The sequence below is a fragment of the Coregonus clupeaformis genome, chromosome 31 (assembly GCF_020615455.1).
Source record: "Coregonus clupeaformis isolate EN_2021a chromosome 31, ASM2061545v1, whole genome shotgun sequence".
NCBI classification, from domain to species: domain Eukaryota; kingdom Metazoa; phylum Chordata; class Actinopteri; order Salmoniformes; family Salmonidae; genus Coregonus; species Coregonus clupeaformis.
This window is the reverse complement of record NC_059222.1, coordinates 44,786,914-44,802,605: the sequence shown is the minus strand read 5'-3', so window position 1 is coordinate 44,802,605 and position 15,692 is coordinate 44,786,914. Positions and strand designations below refer to the sequence as shown.

At 41.0% G+C, this 15,692-nt stretch overlaps 1 protein-coding gene across 1 annotated transcript in view; it reads left to right on the top strand.

Annotated features, from left to right (window-relative positions):
* Positions 1–15,068, top strand: part of LOC121547759 (choline O-acetyltransferase-like) — a 24,621-nt gene extending 9,553 nt beyond the window's left edge. Inside the window, exons 6-15 of the mRNA XM_041859178.2 lie at positions 117–294; positions 1,650–1,827; positions 3,912–4,081; positions 4,272–4,372; positions 6,199–6,327; positions 6,781–6,903; positions 7,120–7,261; positions 13,275–13,337; positions 13,451–13,588; positions 13,937–15,068. Coding sequence (XP_041715112.2) covers positions 117–294; positions 1,650–1,827; positions 3,912–4,081; positions 4,272–4,372; positions 6,199–6,327; positions 6,781–6,903; positions 7,120–7,261; positions 13,275–13,337; positions 13,451–13,588; positions 13,937–14,269 — 1,555 coding nt within the window. The 3' untranslated portion in view covers positions 14,270–15,068. The remainder of the gene's footprint in view (positions 1–116; positions 295–1,649; positions 1,828–3,911; positions 4,082–4,271; positions 4,373–6,198; positions 6,328–6,780; positions 6,904–7,119; positions 7,262–13,274; positions 13,338–13,450; positions 13,589–13,936) is intronic.
* Positions 15,069–15,692: the final 624 nt, after the last annotated feature.

Below are 15,692 nucleotides of genomic sequence, written 5' to 3'. Positions count from 1 at the left end.
CAATCTAGAATCTAACAGTGGATAAACTACCCCGTGTGGAGCAGCCGAGGTTGTCCCAGGGCATCTGAGTCTCACGCTTCTTTGTCTGTGTGTCTACGGCGCCTGCCTCCTGACAGCCGGACGTTGCCCGTGGACTTTTCTCGGGGCCAGCTGGCTGGGACCCCCCTGTGTATGAAGCAGTACTACCGTCTCTTCAACACATACCGTCTGCCCGGCCTCAAGAGGGACACCCTCGTCATCCACAAGACTGGGTCCACCGAGCAGGAGCACATCATCGTCGCGTGCAAGAACCAGGTCAGAGAGAGACTGAGGTTGCGTATCAAACAGCATCCTATTCCCCATGGGCCCTGGTCAAAGGTAGTTCACGATATGGGGAATACGGTGCAATTATTTTTTTTTTAAATCACAGAATTAAATATAATACATTGTATCCCTGTGGACGCAATTACACTTATAGTGATCTCAGTTATCATTACTGTACAGCTACACATATTGTCCACATTGACAAGACGTGGTGATCTCAAATAGAACAGCTAGCGACATCCAAAACATTGTGTGTCCACATTGACAAGACAAGACATATTGATGTTGTAGTATAACTTTATTCATTGGTGTGTTTAGTCTCCATTGGGGTTTTAGGATTCCCAGAAGTCAGTGTTGTAAATAACACCCTCTTCCTGATGCTCCTCTCGCCAAGGCTATGTCATATATGGCAAAGTTCAAAGGTCACAGACAGAAAACATTGGAAACGTCAACATAAACAACAGACAATGTATAGGTCACAGACGGAATCATAAACAAACAACCAGTAGACGGTTCAGTCTGGAGTTATCTTTTACAATGAATCTCACTTCCCGTCACACGAACGCAAAAAAAATGAAATATCTCGAAAAGGCTAAAAAAGGGAGACGGGAGGAGAGTCCTCCCGTACCTGGAGATGGTTCCAGGAACTATCAATCAGGGACACATATTAAGGAGCCAACCATGTGGAGAAACAGACCACTAACTAAATTACTGCTGATTGAATCTGCCACTGTCTGAGAGCCTCCTTGAGTCACAAGGACAATTGATTCGCGGCATTGGATTCATGTTTTCAAGCTGCGTCCCAAAATGGCACCCTATTCCCTATGTCGTGCACTACTTTTGACCAGAGCCCCTATGGGCCCTTGTTAAAAGTAGTGCACTGTATAGGGAATAGGGTGCCATTTGGGACACAAGCGCAGATGTTCAGCAGGCGGTGGTGCATCGTTAACCCCTGCCTCTCTTACTTTGCCTTCATTAGTCAGCTGCCTATTGGGTTCTAATGATTGATGTGTTTGCATTGGCAGGTTTTAGTTTTTTAACAGCCCTATTGACCCGACGTGTCTGATTGAGTGATACATTGAATTGCTCCTTGGAGAAAAGGCTTTTAGATTTTGTAATACCAGTAATCTATTTTGAGGTCTTTTATGATAAAACACACACACTGTATCTCATCATCTTTCTTGCTACCTTAGAAATACATTTAAAATCAGATGTATGTTTTAATCTGGGATATTCTACGTGGAAGTACCAGCACCTTTCAATGTCCGTGACAAATTTTCCCCTAGGGAGCAATAAAAAAAAATCCCAATCCTATTTCTAAAAATATTTATTTGTCATCTACTCAGTTCTTTGTGTTGGACCTAGTGGTAAAAGAGAAAAAGCTGAAAGAAATGGACATCTTAACCCAGTTGGAGAAGATAGTGAAGATGGCGGAGAACACAGAGGAGAGACAGCCTCCGATTGGTCTGCTGACGTCTGATGGAAGAACAGAATGGGCCCAGGCTAGAGACGTGCTCATCAAAGGTTTCACTTCTGACATCTTACTGTCTACATTATATCATAACTATAATAATAACGCAAATATCAAATAATAATTTAAAGTAATAATTCGAAATATACCATGGGAAGACTATCAAAATATACCATGGGAAGACTATCAAAATATACCATGGGAAGACTATCAAAATATACCATGGGAAGACTATCAAAATATACCATGGGAAGACTATCAAAATATACCATGGGAAGACTATCAAAATATACCATGGGAAGACTATCAAAATAAACCATGGGAAGACTATCAAAATATACCATGGGAAGACTATCAAAATATACCATGGGAAGACTATCAAAATATACCATGGGAAGACTATCAAAATATACCATGGGAAGACTATCAAAATATACCATGGGAAGACTATCAAAATATACCATGGGAAGACTATCAAAATATACCACTATCAAAATATACCATGGGAAGACTATCAAAATATACCATGGGAAGACTATCAAAATAAACCATGGGAAGACTATCAAAATAAACCATGGGAAGACTATCAAAATATACCATGGGAAGACTATCAAAATATACCATGGGAAGACTATCAAAATATACCATGGGAAGACTATCAAAATAAACCATGGGAAGACTATCAAAATATACCATGGGAAGACTATCAAAATATACCATGGGAAGACTATCAAAATATACCATGGGAAGACTATCAAAATATACCATGGGAAGACTATCAAAATAAACCATGGGAAGACTATCAAAATATACCATGGGAAGACTATCAAAATATACAATGGGAAGACTATCAAAATATACCATGGGAAGACTATCAAAATATACCATGGGAAGACTATCAAAATATACCATGGGAAGACTATCAAAATAAACCATGGGAAGACTATCAAAATATACCATGGGAAGACTATCAAAATAAACCATGGGAAGACTATCAAAATATACAATGGGAAGACTATCAAAATATACCATGGGAAGACTATCAAAATATACCATGGGAAGACTATCAAAATATACCATGGGAAGACTATCAAAATAAACCATGGGAAGACTATCAAAATATACCATGGGAAGACTATCAAAATAAACCATGGGAAGACTATCAAAATATACCATGGGAAGACTATCAAAATATACAATGGGAAGACTATCAAAATAAACCATGGGAAGACTATCAAAATAAACCATGGGAAGACTATCAAAATAAACCATGGGAAGACTATCAAAATATACCATGGGAAGACTATCAAAATATACAATGGGAAGACTATCAAAATATACCATGGGAAGACTATCAAAATATACCATGGGAAGACTATCAAAATATACCATGGGAAGACTATCAAAATATACCATGGGAAGACTATCAAAATAAACCATGGGAAGACTATCAAAATATACCATGGGAAGACTATCAAAATAAACCATGGGAAGACTATCAAAATATACCATGGGAAGACTATCAAAATAAACCATGGGAAGACTATCAAAATATACCATGGGAAGACTATCAAAATATACCATGGGAAGACTATCAAAATATACCATGGGAAGACTATCAAAATATACCATGGGAAGACTATCAAAATATACCATGGGAAGACTATCAAAACAAATCTATTTGCATAAACTGACCTAGTCTGTCTATCCGCCTCCCTCCCTCCCTCCCTCCCTCCCTCCCTCCCTCCCTCCCTCCCTCCCTCCCTCCCTCCCTCCCTCCCTCCCTCCCTCCCTCCCTCCCTCCCTCCCTCCCTCCCTCCCTCTCTCTCTCCCTCCCTCCCTCCCTCCCTCCCTCCCTCCCTCCCTCTCTCTCTCTCTCTCTCTCTCTCTCTCTCTCTCTCTCCCTCCCTCCCTCCCTCCCTCCCTCCCTCCCTCCCTCCCCCCTCCCTTCCTCCTCCCTCCCTCCCTCCCTCTCTCTCTCTCTCTCTCTCTCTCTCCCTCCCTCCCTCCCTCTCTCTCTCTCTCTCCCTCCCTCCCTCTCTCTCTCTCTCTCTCCCCCCTCCCTCCCTCCCTCCCTCCCTCCCTCCCTCCCTCCCTCCCTCCCTCCCTCCCTCCCTCCCTCCCTCCCTCCCCTTAGATTCAGTTAACAGAGAGTCGTTGGCTGTGATCGAGAAGTGTCTGTGTGTGGTGTGTCTGGACGACCCCAGTGGGATGGAGGTTGGGGACACCAGCCGGGCCCTGCTGATGCTCCATGGAGGAGGCCATGAGAAGATGGGGGCAAACCGCTGGTATGACAAGCCAATGCAGGTAACCCTGGGCCCTTATTACGTCAACTGTCTCAGAGTAGGAGCGATGATCTAGGATCAGTTTAGCCGTTTTAGATAATAAAGAATAAGATAATACGGAAAGGGGTTGACCTGGTCCTAGATCCGCACTCTGAGATGCTTTACGAATACAGGTCCTGAGCCCATGGAATGGAAAGGGATGTTTGTTTCAGTTTGTTGTAGGGGAGGACGGAGTCTGCGGAACGGTGTGCGAGCACTCACCCTTCGAGGGAATAGTTCTGGTGGCGTGTACTGAATACTTGATGAAATTCATGTAAGCAAACTAGCCAAACTAAGTGACATGTATGTGTCCATATGGATAGAGTTAAATCTGAACATGTGTAGTTGACAACTGGTGTCCTCCAAGGTTCTATTCTAGGTCCTGTGCTTTTACATCTGAGAGTTCATACTTACTCACCAGACACGCAAAGTACTTCATTACAATATAGTTACATTAAATCTTAAATCAGATATTTTGCATTTACGTATGAGACACGTAAAGTAGTTCATGTTTTGCAGTGTAGTTCACGTTCACAGCTAACATATTATTAGAGGTCAGTAATAAAACAGTAAATATATTATTAGAGGTCAGTAATAAAACATCTAATATATTATTAGAGGTCAGTAATAAAACAGCTAATATATTATTAGAGGTCAGTAATAAAACAGCGAATATATTATTAGAGGTCAGTAATAAAACATCTAATATATTATTAGAGGTCAGTAATAAAACATCTAATATATTATTAGAGGTCAGTAATAAAACAGCTAATATATTATTAGAGGTCAGTAATAAAACATCTAATATATTATTAGAGGTCAGTAATAAAACATCTGATATATTATTAGAGGTCAGTAATAAAACATCTAATATATTATTAGAGGTCAGTAATAAAACAGCTAATATATTATTAGAGGTCAGTAATAAAACATCTGATATATTATTAGAGGTCAGTAATAAAACATCTAATATATTATGGTCCTCTGTAGCTCAGCTGGTAGAGCACGGCGCTTGTAACGCCAAGGTAGTGGGTTCGATCCCCGGGACCACCCATACACAAAAAAATGCACGCATGACTGTAAGTCGCTTTGGATAAAAGCGTCTGCTAAATGGCATATTATTATTAGAGGTCAGTAATAAAACATCTAATATATTATTAGAGGTCAGTAATAAAACATCTAATATATTATTAGAGGTCAGTCTAATATAGTATTAGAGGTCAGTAATAAAACATCTAATATATTATTAGAGGTCAGTAATAAAACATCTAATATATTATTAGAGGTCAGTAATAAAACATCTAATATATTATGAGAGGTCAGTCTAATATAGTATTAGAGGTCAGTAATAAAACATCTAATATATTATTAGAGGTCAGTAATAAAACATCTAATATATTATTAGAGGTCAGTAATAAAACATCTAATATATTATTAGAGGTCAGTAATAAAACATCTAATATATTATTAGAGGTCAGTAATAAAACATCTAATATATTATTAGAGGTCAGTAATAAAACATCTAATATATTATTAGAGGTCAGTAATAAAACATCTAATATATTATTAGAGGTCAGTAATAAAACATCTAATATATTATTAGAGGTCAGTAATAAAACATCTAATATATTATTAGAGGTCAGTAATAAAACATCTAATATATTATTAGAGGTCAGTAATAAAATATCTAATATATTATTAGAGATCAGTAATAAAACATCTAATATATTATTAGAGGTCAGTAATAAAACATCTAATATATTATTAGAGGTCAGTAATAAAATATCTTAATATATTATTAGAGATCAGTAATAAAACATCTAATATATTATTAGAGGTCAGTAATAAAACATCTAATATATTATTAGAGGTCAGTAATAAAACATCTAATATATTATTAGAGGTCAGTAATAAAACATCTAATATATTATTAGAGGTCAGTTATAAAACATCTAATATATTATTAGAGGTCAGTAATAAAACATCTAATATATTATTAGAGGTCAGTAATAAAAGCAACATGATGTTGATGAATAATACATGATAATAAATAATAATGCATGAATCTAAGGAAGTCATGTGATGGTGCTCTCGCCACAGGACAGGAAGTCCCTCCAAGATGGGGAGGGCCACCAGCGTGTCGGAGCTTCCTACTCCTGGCAGACTGCTCTGGGAGACCACACCCCACATCCAGGGCCTCCTGAAGGCCTCTGCTGGGAGACTACAGAGGCAAGACACACACATGTGCATGAATGATTGCACACACACACAAACACACACACACACACACACACACACACACACACACACACACACACACACACACATTAAAGGCCCAGTGCAGTCAAAAACGTGATTTTCCTGTGTTTTCTATATATTTCCACATTATGAGGTGTAAGAGCTGTTTGAAAAGACCGCCTTAAATATCAGCCTGTTTTGGTGGGATGGAGTTCTGGCCTGCCTGGTGACATCACCAGGCACTAAATTCGTTAATAGACCAATAAGAAAGAGAGTTCCAAACCTCTCTGCCAATAACAGCTAGTTCTTTTTCATATTTTTGACCATTTTTAATTAAAAACAATCACAGTAAGGTACTTAATTGTTGCCCAGAAATGATTTGATACTGAGATAAAAACGTCTGCATTGGACCTTTAACATATGTTGACGTTTCCTTCTCCTCAGGTTGGTTAGAGATCTTGACATGGATGTACACAAGTTTCAGGTCTATGGAAAAGAATTCATCAAGAAACAGAAGATGAGCCCAGATGCTTACATACAGGTGGCTCTACAACTGGCATTCTACAGGTAAGATCCACCTGTAAGAGCTTCATCTAAAAGGACATGTGGTTGGTTGTTTTGATACTGTATCAGCACACTATTCATTTTATTACATTGTTTGCTACTTATTGACAGTAATTTTTTAAAATAACAAAAACCTAAAGAAACTATTTTTTGTTGTTCACACGAAAAGTGAATTATGAAGTGCCTCCATTGATATTTTTTTGCTTTGTGATTTCTCAGATGCAATGGACGGCTGGTGTCCACTTATGAGAGTGCGTCTATCCGTCGTTTCCATGAGGGGCGGGTGGACAACATCCGCTCAGCTACCCCCGAGGCTCTGGCCTTCGTGAAGGCCATGACGGACGAGAAGGCCTCTCTCTCTGTGAGTCATTTTTCTTACTTAGCCCCCCCATTATGGGCTTCTCCCATAATGCTGTTCATCATGTCTTCTCCCATAATGCTGTTCATCATGTCTTCTCCCATAATGCTGTTCATCATGTCTTCTCCCATAATGCTGTTCATCATGTCCTCTTCTCCCATAATGCTGTTCATCATGTCCTCTTCTCCCATAATGCTGTTCATCATGTCTTCTCCCATAATGCTGTTCATCATGTCTTCTCCCATAATGCTGTTCATCATGTCCTCTTCTGCCATAATGCTGTTCATCATGACCTCTTCTACCATAATGCTGTTCATCATGTCTTCTCCCATAATGCTGTTCATCATGTCCTCTTCTCCCATAATGCTGTTCATCATGACCTCTTCTACCATAATGCTGTTCATCATGTCTTCTTCCATAATGCTGTTCATCATGTCTTCTCCCATAATGCTGTTCATCATGTCCTCTTCTCCCATAATGCTGTTCATCATGTCTTCTCCCATAATGCTGTTCATCATGTCTTCTCCCATAATGCTGTTCATCATGTCCTCTTCTCCCATAATGCTGTTCATCATGTCCTCTTCTCCCATAATGCTGTTCATCATGTCCTCTTCTCCCATAATGCTGTTCATCATGTCCTCTTCTCCCATAATGCTGTTCATCATGTCTTCTCCCATAATGCTGTTCATCATGTCTTCTCCCATAATGCTGTTCATCATGTCTTCTCCCATAATGCTGTTCATCATGTCCTCTTCTGCCATAATGCTGTTCATCATGTCCTCTTCTCCCATAATGCTGTTCATCATGTCTTCTCCCATAATGCTGTTCATCATGTCTTCTCCCATAATGCTGTTCATCATGTCCTCTCCCATAATGCTGTTCATCATGTCTTCTCCCATAATGCTGTTCATCATGTCTTCTCCCATAATGCTGTTCATCATGTCCTCTTCTCCCATAATGCCGTTCATCATGTCTTCTCCCATAATGCTGTTCATCATGTCTTCTCCCATAATGCTGTTCATCATGTCTTCTCCCATAATGCTGTTCATCATGTCCTCTTCTGCCATAATGTTGTTCATCATGTCCTCTCCCATAATGCTGTTCATCATGTCTTCTCCCATAATGCTGTTCATCATGTCTACTTACATTTTAATTTTTTTGCGCTTTGGTGCAATTTTCACAAGTATGTGGTACATTTTCACAACTCTTAGTACAAAACTCAAAACAGATCATCGAAATGGCAGTTGTTTCAAAACCCTAAGCACATTTCCAATTGACTAAGTACAACACACAAAATCATAGTGACTTTTTCACCAAACTTAATCAGTGTTTCATCTAGAAATACATGTTCATATAAAGTAACTGCCTTTCACAATGCAATGCTCACATTACTTTTGATATGATTTTATTCTCTTGTTAAAATACATTTGACTATTATTTAATCCGACTGCTCTTAATTGATGATCACTTAAACGTTTGGTAAACCTATAGATTTGACATGTCAACTGGTTCGTCTACTATAGATATTGAGGACTACATGAAAATGTGTATGTAAAGTAGAAACATACAGAGTGTATGATATACTCAAACGTACTACTATAAAGATGACTATTAGGATTTCATTTCACAGTAAGTTAAAAAAAAAAAATCTGATATTGACAAGATCAGAGATGTACCGTGTGTATCAAATCAAATCCAAGTTTATTGGTCGCGTACACAGATTAGCAGATGGTACAACAGGTGCAGTGAAACGCTTGCGTTTCTAGCTCCTACACTGCATTAATACAATATCAATACAATATCAATACACAAATAATCCAGAAAGTCCAAAACAAGAAAGAAATGCATCCCCATTCACACTAAACATGTATCCAAAAGGAAGTTGCTGTGGTATTTTTTTGTAATACCGTAATATATTCCATTTACATACAGTAGCAGACACTTTCATCCAAAGTGACAACAGTCCACACATTTTGGTATGTGACCCCCAGTGGGAATTGAACCCACAACTCTGGTGTTGCTAGTGCCACACTCTTAGGAACTGAGCCACGTACAGGACCACTACGACACACAGGTACAATACAATACTGTAAAATACAATACACGATTACAATACAGGATGGAAGATGTATGATTGTCATCCCCGTGAGCGTACCACCCTCCTCCAGGCCATGGATGAAGCGTGCAATGATTTCACTCCAGACCTACAGGAAGTCAGGCTTGGATTCGCCATGCCAAGAGGTTTTTCCCCAGGTGCATCAACAATGAGGACATTAACTGCGATTTCTATGAGAACCTGTGACCAAATGCCAGGCTTGATGCAAACTAGTGCCTGCTAAACATTATGTTTCTTTCATTTGATTACCTTGTGAAAGGTTTTCTTCAATGATCATTTGATCACACACGTAGAAATGATGTTCAGTCCATTTTAATGGGTAGTTCAAGTGTATTGCCTAATGTGAAAACAGTGCGATGTACTGTAATTTACAGTACTGTAGCATACTACATTCGAGGGGCAATTTTGAAACATGTATCTTACATTTTTTTGCTATTGGATTAAGTGGTTGTTAAACTAGCTACGTTGAGAAGATATGTATCATTATGCTGTGTTTTGGTGATTAAACCAATGTACTCATTATATTTCACAGTGAACTTATATTTTGGATGAGGGGTTGTGTGGTGAGGGATGTCTACAAACAAAATGAATGGTTTAAAATGGAGGACTGGCCGCGTTGAGAAAATTCATCACACCCCTTCAAATGAGGTGATTTGGCTATTTCAGCCACACCCGTTGCTGACAGGTGTATACAATCGAGCACACAGCCATCCAATCTCCATAGACAAACATTGGCAGTAGAATGGCCCTTACTGAAGAGCTCAGTGACTTTCAACGTGGCATCGTCATAGGATGACACCTTTCCAACGAGTCAGTTCGTCAAATTTCTGCCCTGCTAGAGCTGCCCCGGTCAACTGTAAGTGCTGTTATTGTGAAGTGGAAACGTCTAGGAGCAACAACGGCTCAGCCGCGACGTGGTAGGCCACACAAGCTCACGAACGGGACCGCCGAGTGCATGAACGGGACCGCCGAGTGCTGAAGCACGTAGCACGTAAATCGCCTATCCTCGATTGCATCACTCACTACCGAGTTCCAAACTGCCTCTGGAAGCAACGTCAAAACACAAGAACTGTTCATCGGGAGCTTCATGAAATGGGATTCCATGGCCGAGCAGCTGCACACAAGCCTAAGATCACCATGCCCAATGCCAACCGTCGGCTGGGTGGGGTAAAGTTCACCGTCATTGGACTCTGGACCAGTGGAAACGCGTTCTCTGGAGTGATGAATCACGCTTCACCATCTGGCAGTCCGACGTACGAATCTGGGTTTGGCGGATGCCAGTAGAACGCTACCTGCCCCAATGCATAGTGCCAACTGTAAAGTTTGGTGAAGGAGAAATAATGGTCTGGGGTTGTTTTTCATGGTTCGGGCTAGGCCCCTTAGTTCCAGTGAAGGGAAATATTAACGCTACAGCATACAATGACATTCTAGACGATTCTGTGCTTCCAACCTTGTGGCAACAGTTTGGGGAAGGCCCTTTCCTGTTTCAGCATGACAATGCCCCCGTGCACAAAGCGAGGTCCATACAGAAATGGTTTGTCAAGATCGGTGTGGAGGAACTTGACTGTCCTGCACAGAGCCCTGACCTCAACCCCATCGAACACCTTTGGGATGAGTTGGAACGCCGTCTGCGAGCCAGGCCTAATCACCCAACATGAGTTCCCGACCTCACTAATGCTCCTGTGGCTGAATGGATGCAAGTCCCCACAGCAACGTTCCAACATCTAGTGGAAAGCCTTCCCAAAAGAGTGGAGGGTGTTATAGCAGCAAAGGGGGGGACCAACTCCATGTTAATGCCCAGTGGTGGAAAAAGTACCCAATTGTAATACTTGAGTAAAGGTGTAGATACCTTAATAGAAAGTTACTCAAGTAAAAGTGAAAGTCACCCAGTAAAATTCTACTTGAGTAAAAGTCTTAAAGTATTTAGTTCTAAATATACTTAAGTATCAAAAGTAAATGTAATTGCTAAAATATACTTAAGTATCAAAAGTAAAAGTAAAAGTATAAATCCTTTCAAATTGCTTATATTAAGCAAAGCAGATGGCACCATTTTATTGTTTTGAACATTTACAGATAGTCAGGGGCACGCTCCAACACGCCAGACCATAGCCAGTAGGGATGACCACGTGTTCTCTTGATAAGTGCGTGAATTGGACCATTTTCCTGTCCTGCTAAGCATTCAAAATGTAACGAGTACTTTTGGGTGTCAAGGAAAATGTATGGAGTAAAAAGTACATTATTTTCATCAGGAATGTAGTGAAGTAAAAGTAAAAGTTGTCAAAAATATAAATAGTGAAGTAAAGTACAGATACCCAAAATAACTACTTAAGTAGTACTTTAAAGTATATTTTCTTAAGTACTTTACACCACTGTCAATGCGTGTTCGAGGAGCATGTATTCAATACAGGGCCAGCTCTAGCCTTTTAGGGGCCCTAAGGGATATTTGGTTAGGGGGCCACGTCACCAAGCCGGCACATTTTTTTTTAGCGACCCCACTCCTGACGGTGGAGAGAAAAATTTACGTTTTAAAGTACATTTCCTGTGGTTCGACACATTTTCACATGGGGGCGGAGAGAAAAGGTTGCAATTAAATCACAAATTTCATGCATTTCTTCTAATTTCCCCATGGGGCAGAGATACATTTTTGCACTTTTAAAGCAAGTTTCCTACGGTTCTACACATTCTGCCATGGGGGTGGAGAGAAAATGTCACCATTTTATAACACATTTCATGCAAATCTATTCATTATGCCATGGGGCAGAACGATTTTTTGGGCCGTTTTAAAGCTAATTTCCTGCAATTCTACACATGTTGCCATGTTAATGATATCTGAGTGACAGTGACTAACAAAGTCAATGGGAGTCCCCTGGAGGTCACGGCCCCCTGGAGGTCAGGGCCCCCTGGAGGTCAGGGGCCCAGGGCACGTGCCCTGCGTGCCCAGTCGGTATTCGGCCATGATTACTACAAGTTTAGATAACTGGCTAGACTAACTTACCAATCAAACAATGGTTAGCTGACATGGCTAATTGAGTGACTGACAGTGACTGACAAAACAAGAGAGAAACTGCTGATGCACAACCAAATGTCGAATTTGCAGCCTCTGTATTCTACTATTCTAACTGTCAACAGTTGAGACCCCGACTGAGTATATACATAATATGTATTTTTTTTTTTGGGGGGTCTGGGGCCCCCCTAGTGCCCTGGGGCCCTAAGCAACCACTCATGTTGCTTATACCTGGAGCCGGCCCTGCACACAGACAGAGACACACACAGACACAGACACACACACACACACACACACAGACACACACAGACACAGACACAGACACAGACACAGACACAGACACACACACACAGACACAGACACAGACACAGACAGACACACACACACACACACACACACACACACAGACAGACACACACACACACACACACACACACACACACACACAGACACACAGACACAGACACAGACACAGCACACACACACACACACACACACACACACACACACACACACACACACACACACACACACACACAGACAGACACACAAACAGACACAGACACACACACAGACACACACACAGACACAGACACACAGACACACACACCAGACACAGACACACGCACACACACACAGACACACACACACACACACACACATACCAGACACAGACACACAAACAGACACACAGACACAAACACAGACACACACACACACACAGACACCAGAGCAGCTGATCTCTCTACAGATTTACAGCACTTGCAATCTATCATATGACTCATAACAGATCATTTTGACTTTGTCTCTCTGTAGACAGTGTTCAATGTATTATATTATATTTAGCTTCTGAGACTTAAAGCAGTTATTGTACTCTTGTTGTATCCATTTTACAGGATTCAGAAAAGATTCAACGATTGTGGGATGCGATTAAAGCCCAGACAAATTATACAATTGCAGTAAGTGTTTGAATAAAAATGTTCACTGTATAAAGTTCATTTGGTAAATAAATGTTCTATCCATAAGAAACCTCTAACTACATTAAGTTCTAAGGGTTCTTGATGTTTCGCAGGCTATCACTGGGATGGGGATAGACAATCACCTTCTGGGACTCAGAGAGATCTCACGGGAGCTCCAGATGGAGGTGCCAGAGATCTTCACAGATGAAACCTATGTGGCCAGTAACCAGTTCATTCTCTCCACCAGTCAGGTATACCCTCTAGTCATCTCTTTGCTATGTGGCTATTGCTGGTGCTGCCATAATAATAATCATAATCATAATAATAATAATCATAATCATAATAATAGTATAGAATATGTGCCATTTAGCAGACGCTTTTATCCAAAGTCATGCTGCATACATCTAATCTCAGTATTTGACAAGCAGCTAAATGACAAGAACATTATTTCAACCAATTGTGTTATAACTGATTATTACATATGTACATGCTCTATGAAGTAATCATTAACAGTTTATAAACTACTTATAAATCCCTTGTTAAAGTATACCTGAGTATATCTAAGTAGATGAATGTATTAACTGGTATACCCTCCTCAGGTCCCCACCACAGTGGAGATGTTCTGCTGCTATGGCCCGGTGGTTCCTAATGGGTACGGTTGCTGCTACAACCCCCAGTCGGACCACCTCCTCTTCAGTGTGACCAGCTTCCACGGGAGCACCGAGACCTGCTCGGCCGTGTTCATCAGGGCTCTGGACGAGGGCCTCGTGGAGATGAGGGATCTGTGCAAGAAGAGCAATAAGCCTCAGAGCAACGCCGCTGCCTTGAAGACGGTTGAGAAAAGCCAAGGAGCAGGCAGCAAGCCTCTGAGCACACCTCGAGAAAACAGGGAAATAAGTCATACTGAGGAAGCATTACGGTGTCCATATTAGGACCACCTCAGTCACGCTCAACTTCCCACATGTTACGGTGTCCATATTAGGACCGCCTCAGTCACGCTCAACTTCTGACGCATGTCCTGGTATGTCGTGAAAGTAGTCTTAGCTAGTTGTCCTGCAGTGTACATTTCGGTGTTTGTTGCGATCAAGTGTTTTGTTTTCACAACTTTATCTCTCGATTCAATCAAAAAAGATGAAGCCTTAACTATGTAACTATGTACATAAAACTATGAGGAAATACTTTAGCTATAATGACACTAACAATAATTTAATATGGAAGGAAACATAAAGATGTAGGAACTATGATGTAGACACTCATTCACCATTGGTACTCTGTGGGAGTCTAGACAGAGCAGAGCTCACTGGTCTGGTAATAGGAAACTAAACTGCTATTTCAGCACTGTAGTGATGGACAGCTCCTCTTTACCCAGAGGATGAATGAACCAGCTCCTAAATGATCTCAGCGTATGTGTTCTCAACAGGCTGTTTATTCAGCTTTGTCGAAACAACTCCCAAATGTATACCGGAATATATATCGGTATCAATATATTCACATTTATCATGCAAACATTGATCATATATCGTAACTGATGGGATTCAAGTCCAGACGGCAACCTAACACATAGGGAATGAGCATACGTAGGAACTAGGTTTAAGATCGTCACTATAAGGATGCTGCCGAAGAGGGGTATCTATCTAGTAAAGTCTAAAGCAGGGCACTCCAACCCTGTTCCTGGAGAGCTACCCTCCTGTAGGTTTTAACTCCAACCCTGTTCCTGGAGAGCTACCGTCCTGTAGGTTTTAACTCCAACCCTGTTCCAGGAGAGCTACCCTCCTGTAGGTTTTAACTCCAACCCTGTTCCAGGAGAGCTACCCTCCTGTAGGTTATAACTCCAACCCTGTTCCTGGAGAGCTACCCTCCTGTAGGTTTTAACTCCAACCCTGTTCCTGGAGAGCTACCCTCCTGTAGGATTTCACTCCTACCCTGTTCCTGGAGAGCTACCCTCCTGTAGGATTTAACTCCAACCCTGTTCCTGGAGAGATACCCTCCTGTAGGTTTTAACTCCAACCCTGTTCCTAGAGAGCTACCCTCCTGTAGGTTTTAACTCCAACCCTGTTCCTGGAGAGCTACCCTCCTGTAGGATTTCACTCCAACCCTAATCTAGTCACCTGATTATAATAATTAGCTGGTTGATAAGCTGAACCAGGTTAGTTACAACTGGGGTTGGAGCGAAAACCTACAGGAGGGTAGCTCTCCATGAACAGGGTTGGAGTGGAAACCTACAGGAGGGTATCTCCAGGAACAGGGTTGGAGGTAAAACCTACAGGAGGGTATCTCTCCAGGAACAGGGTTGGAGTGGAAACCTACAGGAGGGTATCTCCAGGAACAGGGTTGGAGTGGAAACCTACAGGAGGG